The 9,259-nt window shown below is 46.6% G+C and overlaps 1 protein-coding gene across 4 annotated transcripts in view; it reads right to left on the reverse strand.

The window, feature by feature from the left end:
• FBXW10B (F-box and WD repeat domain containing 10B) overlaps positions 1–4,445 on the reverse strand; it is a 34,300-nt gene extending 29,855 nt beyond the window's left edge. For 2 of the 4 annotated variants that reach the window (XM_062216803.1, XM_062216801.1), the window contains exons 1-2: positions 3,684–4,440; positions 1,368–1,544 (exon numbers count right to left, since the gene is read on the reverse strand). In XM_062216803.1, the coding sequence (XP_062072787.1) occupies positions 1,368–1,544; positions 3,684–4,188 (682 nt within the window). In that variant the 5' untranslated portion in view covers positions 4,189–4,440. Of the gene's footprint in view, positions 1–1,367; positions 1,545–3,683 lie in introns of all 4 variants that reach the window. The other 2 variants (XM_062216802.1, XM_062216804.1) reach the window with 2 other exon arrangements.
• Between the last annotated feature and the right edge of the window lie 4,814 nt (positions 4,446–9,259).

Consider the following 9,259-nt stretch of genomic DNA (forward strand, 5'->3'; position numbering starts at 1 on the left):
GTGTGCAGTTAAGCACCGTGTAACGTTTTAGTCAATGTTGGACTGCATCTACAATGGCATCCATCCGCCTAAATGGGTTGAAGGCTATGCTACACACGCTTCGGTAAGTCAACTCCATGCTGTTCACAGTACAACAAAATTGTCTAGGACGGCGCTGTGGCGTTGCTGGTAAAGCCGCCACCTGCAGTGCTGGCATCCCATATGGACGCCAGTTCGAGTCCCGGCTGCTCCACTAGTCTCTGCTATGGCCTGGGAAAGCAGTGGAGGATGGCCCAAGTCCTTGAGCTCCTGCACCCATGTGGGAGACCCAGAAGAAGCTCCAGGCTCCTGACTTTGGATCAGCACAGCTCCACCCATTGCAGCCAATTGGGGAGTGAACCATCGGATGGAAGACACCTCTCTCTCTCTCTCTACCTCACCTTCTCTCTGTGTAACTCTGACTTTAAGGAAATAAATAAATCTTTTTAAAAATTGTCTAGTGACATGTTTCTCAGAAGGCATTCTTGTCGTGATACATCGAGCTCTGGGAAAACTAGAATTAAAAGATAAGGTTACTTTTGGTGCAAAGAATTGTGAAGTCTGTGCATAGCTTTTTTCATAATGAGTATTTCTCAGGGACTTTTTGAAGACCCTTCATCTATCTGTTGCTTCAAAAACTCAGGAGGGCCTTGAAGGCAGGGACCAAATGCCCCAAATGCTTCAGTCTCATCCTCGGGACTGAATCCGATGCTGTCAAAGTAGACACCAGTAGGCTGAACCTAAAGGTGCCCACCTGTCAGAGCTTAAAGGCTAGAGGCAGAACTGTGGCCTGGGGCAGGGGAGACTTCAGATCTCTACCTCTCTCCAGCGTCTCTTGGAGGCACCACGGCAGAGATGTTAAAACATGGATTTGGGGGCAGTACTGACCAATGTTAATCTTGGCTCTTCCTGTTGTCAATCTTCAGGAGTCAATGAAGGAGAAAATATCTATCAAAAAGCCTGACATTGTAGGTGCTAAATGGATGTTAGTTCCCCAAATCCTCCATCCCCAGGTGCTGCTGCCCTGCCAGCCCCTCCAAAGCTCTTGGGAATTCCCAATCTTATATAGACAGATGCTCCTTAACTTACGAGGGGTTATATCTCCCCAGAAAACCCACTGTTACGTCAAAAGTACTGCTAAGTCATGAATGAATTTAGTACCCTGATAAACCAATTTTAGATTAAAAAAAAAAAATCAGAAACCAACTTAAGTCCATAAGTCCATACACGCCTCAACTGATGATGGGATTATATTCAGACATGCTCAGCCTGAAGTCAAGAAAACTGTTAGTCAAACCATCTAAGTTGAGGATAACCTATGTTAGCATTCTTGCTAAAAGCTGACGTACCAGTGTCCAATGCTTTTACTGTATTCTCCGAGGGGGTGTGTTGATTTCCTGAGCCTTTCGACAAAGGGAAGGATACAGGCCTGGGTCTGGCAGCCCAGTAGACGTGTGAGGTCTCAGACTTGGAGTTGTAGTCTTTCTCAGGGGAGAAAAGCACATCAGAAGAGTCTGGACTGAACCCTGATGGACAAAAGACCAAGACAGGTGTGTGGGTGAAATTGAAAGGGAGAGGAATGGTTTCCATTTTCCTTGCTTCTTTGAAATATACACAAAAGGGACCAGCGCAGTTATGTCTGTGTTGATCTGGGGCCTCTAAGTTTCCATGCAAAAATCTCAGAAAACCCCCTGTTAGGTTTGGCAGCCCACCTATGATGCAAAAGGTAGGAGAGTTCTATACACGAGGGTCCTTCCACAAGTTCATGGGGAAAAAAACAGAATTAAAAGATCGGTTTATTTTGAAATCCGTACATGGATTTGTTCATCATGCACATTTTCCATGAATATTTTGAAGACTTCTCGGATGAATGGGTTTCAAAGTTTAGAAAAAAAAAAATTCTTCAATGCGATGGGAGAGGGAGTAGGAGGTGGAACGGGAGTAGGGGTGGGAGGGTGGGTATGCGGGGAAGAACTGCTATATTCCTAAAGCTGTACTTATGAAATTTGTATTCATTAAATAAAAGCTTTCTTAAAAAATTCTTCAAAGTATTCAGGGGAAATGTGTATTATGAAAAAACTATGCATGGATTTTAAAGATGTTTTCCAGCAAAATAATTGTAGTTTTCATTCCATTTTCTATACATTTTTTCATTTTTTACCCTTTATTTTTAAAGGATTTGCTTACTTGAAAGGTAGAATAACAGAGAGAGGCGAGAGCTAGAGAGAGAGCGTCCATCTGCTGGTTCGCTCTCCAAATAGCAGTAACATCTAGGTTCGAGCAAATCTGGACCAGGCCAAAGCCAGGAACCATAAACTCCATCCTGGTCTTCACATGGGTGGCAGGAGCCCAAATACCTAGGCCATCTTCTGCTGCCTTCCCAGGCACATAAGCAGGAAGCTAGATTGGAAGCAGAGTAGCCAGGATTCAAACTGGCACTCCGATGTGGGATGCCAGTGTCACCAGCGGAGGTTTAACGAGCTGTGCCACAACCCCACCTCCTACATATCTGACCACAACTCAAGTCTCATTCGTGATAGGAATTGCCCGGCTTCAAGCCATCAAATTCTGAGCACTCCTCCATGGGACCTCCCCCTTTCTGCCTTCTCCCATTCCCAGCTAACCCTGTGCTTCCCCACGCCTACCCTCCACTCCCAAGTCCTAACCCCAGGCCTCTTGCTTCTGCCTCTGGTTTCTTGTGCTTTCTCAAACAAGCCTACCAACTTCCAGGATGATCTCACCAACACCCTCAATCAGTGAGGTTCTCCAGACCAGCGACATCATCTGGAAAGCTGTTAGAAATACAGGATCTCAGTCCAGCTCCCTGGTATTGTGCCTGGGAAAGCAGCAGAAGATGGCCCAGGCACTTGGGTCCCTGCCCCAGACATGGGAGAACTGGAAGGAGTTCCGGGCTGCTGGCTTTGGCCTGGCCTAGCTTCAGCCCTGTGGCCATTTGGAGAGTGAGCCAGCAGATGCAAGATTCTCTCTCTCTCTCTCTCTCTCTCTCTCTCTCTCAGCCTTTCAAGTAAAAAAATAAAATATTTTAAAAAGAAAGTAATACAGGATCTCGGGACCCATCTAAGACCTGCAGAATCCGAAGTCCTGAGGCTGGAGCCTAAAGATCTGCGATTTAACCCATTCTCCTGATACAAACTTTAGCTTGGGAACTACTGCCTTGGGCTAATTTTTGCCCTTGAGCTCCAGTGTTGGATCAACTCTACTTCAAGGTCTGATTTTATGGGTAAGAAATTCGGTGGAATGACTATGTGTATTAGCCTGGTTCCCACGCAGGACAGCTGAAGAACAAAATGCCTGAGCGGCTTCTTCCTTACCCGATTCCTGCCCAGCCCAGCGCAGTCCCCACTGCGGGAATGGCACCAGCATTGCATAGCCAGCCACAGGCGGGGGACCAGTCATTTCTGGGCAAAGGGGTACAGAAATTCACTAAAATGCCCCACGGTTAAAGGTTCTGTTCTGCCTTGTACATCTATCATTTTACAGTCTACTAGGAGGAAGTCAGAACCTTGGGCAAACAGGGTTGGGTGCCAGTTCAAAGAGCCCTGTGCTGTGCTCTGGACAATCCTCTTCCTACGCTTGTCTACACACCCGCAGGCTCCTGAAGTCTCGCTTTCTGGTCTTTAGGGGGCGCCCTGGTCCTTGTTTACCTGAGACCCTCTTCCACTCCCTGGCAAACAGGACTCTGATCACATTGGCAGCAGTGAGCAGCAGTTTGTGGTTGCATATCTGCAGCAGAAGAAGGGTGAAATTCGCCTTGGTCCGGTGCGTGCTGTTCCCAAACCAGTACAAGATCTCCTTCATCTTCTGCTCCACTGTCTTGTCCAACATCTGGTTCAAGGACGACCTCACCACCTTGCCTTCCTTGCGGCTGTGCGAGACCCGGGCCCTGTGGTAGATGAAGTCCTTGCCCTGGGTGCTCTGAAGGATGGTTTGGAAGTAGTGGAGCAGGTGCAGGTGATTAAGCTGCTGCAGGATGCTGACGAGGAACCTCCTCTGCCACGTCTCGCTGATCCTCTGGAACCACTCCTTGGTGGAAAAGATCTTCCACGCCAGCACGCACGTCTCGCACTTCTGGCACACGGGGACCAGATCGCTGCCCTTCTCACAGCGGAAATAGGGGGCATTCTTGAGCCTTGATTCCAGGTTTTCCATGATCCGGAGAGGAGCAGCTCATCTTAGCCTGGGCCATTTAGCAACCCCACCAAAGACCCGAGGCACAGGGGAAACGGATAGATCCCCCGGCTGAGCCTTTTCTGGTATAAACATCTCCCGGAGAACAAATTGCTGGAATGGTTGGAAAGCTTAACTGCCGGTAGAAGTCTGGTTGGTTGTTTTTTTTTTTTTTTTTTTTTTTTTTGTCCCGACCTCCTTGGAAACAAGGCTTTACCGTAAATCTCCTAAACCAAGCACTGCGGAGGACAGGGGAGGCAGTTGCTGTATATACTGAAAGAGCCGGTCATCACATTTCTAGAACAAGACTTCCATGAGTGGAGTCGAAGTAATCTACGAGCCTTCTGGAAAGGAAATAAAATAATGTGGAGCATGGTGTTGAGCTGCAGTTGTTGTCGTTGTTCGTGACTTTCAAATGTTCATGAACATAAGTTAGATGTAAACTGTGCGGTTACAAGGCGGCCATCCCAATAATCCTGAATATGTCGGTATTCATTTTCTGAAGTAATCATCATAGTAAAAATGCAATTGTTGAATATAAATGTATGTCATTGCTTCAGAAGGCTAACCAGAAATCTCTGCAGGAAGTCACTCTCTTTAAAAAAATTTATTTTATTTATTTGAAAGACAGAGTTATAGAGAGAAGTAGGGACAGAGAGAGAAGTTTTCCTTCCACTGGTTCACTCCCCAGGTGGCCGCAACGGCCAGAGCTGCACCGATCCGAAGCCAGGAACCAGGAGCTTCTTCCGGGTCTCCCATGTGGGTGTAGGGGCCCAAGGACCTGGGTCATCTTCTACTGCTTTCCCAGACCACAGCTTAGAGAGCTGGATCAGAAGTGGAGCAGCCAGGACTAGAACCAGCACCCATATGGGATGCCAGTGCTTCAGGCCAGGACTTTCACCTGCTGCACTGGCCCCAGGAAGCCACTCTCTGGTAGAGAAAATTTCCCTCTGCTGAGTATATACTGTGGTCAGCTTCCAGCCACAGTGACACATGCCCCAATGTGCCCAGGCTTAGCAGCAAGGAGCCTGGGGTCTGGAGCCAGAATCCTTGCTTTGGATCCCAGCCATGCTGCCTGCAAGGCTGTGAGGATACGGGCAGTTTTCTTAATCCTCTGTGCATCAGTTTCCTTATCTGTACAGTGGACATAATAATAGCTCCTAAATCAGAGTTGTGTGATTAATTGAGATACTATATACAAGGCACTTACAAAATTTCCTGATACATATACAGCTCTCAACATACGCTGACTACTGTCCTAGCATCATCATCATCATTTTTTAAATTTGATTGAAAAGGAGAGACAGAGAGACAGAGAGAGGGAGAATCTTCCATCTGCTGGTTCACTCTTCCAAATGGCCCCAACAGCCAGTATGGGCCAGGCCAAAGCCAGGAACTCCGTCCAAGTCATCCATGTGAGTGCAGGAGCCCAAGCACTTGACCCATCTTCTGCTGCCTTTCCAGGAGCTGCCTGGAGCTGCATCTGAAGCCAAGCAGCCAGGACTCCAACAGACACTCCAATGTGAGATGCCAAGATCACAAGGGGCAGCTTAACCCTCCGTACCACGTGCCAGTTCCAATCATCATCATTATGACAGTCCCCGCCTACCTGGGGGGGGATATGTTACAAGACCCCCAGAGGATGCCTGGAACCTCAGACAGTATTGAATCCTGTATCTGTGATTTTTTTCCTATACATACCTGTGTATGGGAAAAGGTATTTGGGTGATTTATAAGGTAGGCACAGTAAGATACAGCAATATCTAATAGTGAAACAGAACCATTGTAACACTAGGAGTAGACGTTAAGTGGCTGTGTCCTCTCTTGGTCTCAAAACACCTTGCTATACCGTGCTCGCCTCCTTCCTGTAATCACGTGACACGGTTTGGACCACGGTTGACTTTGGGTCATAAAAATCTCTAAAGCAAAACCAGAGATAGGCAGGAACTCCTGTAGTCATTGGGAAGACTGTTTTGGACAAACAATGCCTACTACAATATTTATGTTGACATGCATGTATAGGGGTGTGTGTGTATGTGTGTGTGTGTGTGTGTAGTCTTTCAAAGAAAACTGACATGAAAATGAAAGTCTTACCTGTTTCCTGAAATCTTTACCCTTCAGTTATGGCTCCTGACACATTCAGGAGCCATAAGAGACAAACTCCTGACCCCTGGGGGAGTCCCAAACAGAAGGCTTCCTTCTGCTGAGAGTTACGACCCCTAGAAAGAGACCAGGGGCTCATCGTGCCTTTTAAAATAGCTTACAGCAAGGGATGGACATTCGTTCTAGTAGTCACGACACTTGGAATGCACACATCTCATATCAGAGTGCCTGGGTCCAAGTCCCAGCTGCACTCCTCATTCCAGCGTTCTGCTGATGAGCACCCTGGGAGGCAGCAGATGATGGTTCAAGTAGTCAGGTCCCTGCCACCCACATGGGAGACCTGGATTGAGTTCGAGGCTCCTGGCTTCTGCCCTGGCCCAGCCGCAGCTGTTACAGGTATTTTAGAATTGAGGAGTGAACCAGTAGAACAATTCTCTCTCTCTCTCTCTCTCTCTCTCTCTCTCTCTCTCTGCCTTTCAAATAAATAACATTATCCTATAACTAAATAAATCACCCCTTCATGATCAAAAGACACAACTAGCTATCTTCTGGCTTATTCTATTTTGGGCCTAGCACAGCTCCTCACATGTTAGAAATGCCATGTAGAGGGGCCAGAGCTGTGGCGTAGTAGGTTAAGCATCCTCCTGCAGCACTGCCATCCCACATGGGCACCGTTAGAGTCCCGGCTGCTCCACTTCCCATCCAGCTCTCTGCTATGGCCTGGGAAAGCAGTAGAAGATGGCCCAAGTCCTTGGGCCCCTGCATCCATGTGGGAGACCAGGAAGAAGCTCCTGGCTCCTGGCTTCAGATCAGCTTAGCTCCAGCTATTGAGGCCATTTGGCCAACAGATAGAAGACCTCTCTGAATCTCCCTCTCTCTGTAACCCTGCCTCTCAAGTAAATAAATAAATCTTAAAAAAAAAAAAAGTCCCATGCAGATTGAAGGACAGTCATTCCAAAAACATGCTAAGCCAGGTCCAAGTCCAAGAGTGTTTTATTTTTTTAAAGATTTATTTATTTATTTGAAAGTCAGAGTTACACAGAGAGAGGAGGGAGGAGAGGGGGTGGTTGCGCCGATCCGAAACCAGGAGCCAGGAGCTTCTTCCAGGTCTCCCATGCAGGTGCAGGGACCCAAGGACTTAGGCCATCTTCTCCTGCTTTCCCAGGCTACCGCAGAGAGCTGGATTGTAAGTGGAGCAGCCGGGTCTCCAACCGGCGCCCATATGGGATGCGGGTGCTTCAGGCCAGGGCATTAACCTGCTGTGCCACAGCCCCAGCCCTCTAAGAGTGTTATGGTCTGAGTCTGACCCCTCTGTGTTGAAAACCTAATCCCGAACAGTTTGGGAGGTGGGGACTAATGGAAAGTGTTTAGGGCATGAGGATTCTTCCTTCATGGATAAATGAATGCTGAGCAGAAGAGGACTTATGGCTTCCAGCTGCAGAGTTTCCCTACCCCCACCCCTCATGTGCTCTCCGGCCCTCCCTCCATGGGATGTTGCAGCAAGAAGGCAGACGGGGGCTCCTCGGCCTTGGATTCCCCAGCCCCTGGAACTGTAAAAATAGATGTATCTCCTTGGTAATTTGCCCAGTCTGTAGGATTCCGTTATAGCAATATAAAGTGGACTGAGACAAAGAGATGAGAGCCAATATTGCTCTCACATCATTTCATCGTGAACCTTGGGAGAATGCGGCAATTTCATAGCCCGAATCCCGGAAGAGAATGCCGTGTGCCCTTGAATTTCAAAACACGGAGACAAAAATAAATTACATAGTGGCTAAAATTACATTCTGCCTCTGCAGACACAAATGTTCGAATGGAACAAAGTGATCTGGCAGGGAAATGAGCTCTTGATGAGTTCAGGTTTGGGATTTTATTGTTTCGCTGTTTTTTTAAGGATGGGTAAATACAAAAGAGCTGCACGCAAAAGCTTGGGGAAAATACCAGAAAAATATATAATAGGTTTTTGTTCTCTTTTTTTCCTTTCATTATTTGTTAGTCATTTGTTTTAGGCAATTTTTAGCTTACAGGCCAAGAAGAAGAAAAATGATAGGTTTATCACACGAAATAAAGCAAAAACAGCCCATTTGCATGTGGTATTGATCTTTTATATTAAGAATGAAGGACTTCTGAAAATTTACCTGCTAAAAAAACTAGGAAGTTTCAAGAAAGGTCAGTTAGAAAGTTTCAAGAAAGGTCAGTTTCTGGGAAACTGCAACTTAGCAGATAACAGGGAATAGCAGTTTGGAAACCCCCCTTGTGCAATGGTTAAGATAAGTAAAACTGATGTGTACTGAGATAAGTAAAACTGCTGTATACTGAGATAAGTAAAATTACTGTAAACAAAAACCCCCTTCCTCTCTGTATTCACTTGCTTAAGATAATTTTGTGGTTTTTGCCTTTAAATACTGCCTGTAACCCTCGTCCAGCACCTCACTCTCTCAGGAGGGAGGGGTCCGTTTTGCGCAAAACGTAAATAAACCGCCTCTTGCTGTTTGCATCGCCAGTGTCCGGAGTCCGAATTTCTGGGTCCCCAGGGTGCTACCAAGGACCCCGCCAGCTTTGGGTCTTTCAAGAAGAAAGGTATTCAACCTGAAAAGTAATAGACAACAGTAGCTAACAGGGGAGTGGGGTTCAAGGCTCCTAAGACACACCTAAAGAGTTCCTTTTACATGCGCTCAGTCTCAATGCTTGTCTAACCAAGTCACATCTCAACAAGGTGACTGCAAATTGGGCAGGAATCTTTGAAAATAGTTTTTTGAAGAAGAAAAAGAAGGTAGATTCCAGAAATAACAAGCTAATCAACTTGATACTAACCCACAAGACAATCCTAAAATTATTATTTCGTAAGCATTTAGAAATAAAAGTGAAAATCACAAACAACCCGCATTCAGTAAAAATAAGGCAAGATGAGTTGATCTCAGTTTTCTCACTTGAGAGCATTGTTAGGCTG

This window comes from Lepus europaeus, chromosome 18, assembly GCF_033115175.1.
Source record: "Lepus europaeus isolate LE1 chromosome 18, mLepTim1.pri, whole genome shotgun sequence".
In the NCBI taxonomy this organism is placed as follows: domain Eukaryota; kingdom Metazoa; phylum Chordata; class Mammalia; order Lagomorpha; family Leporidae; genus Lepus; species Lepus europaeus.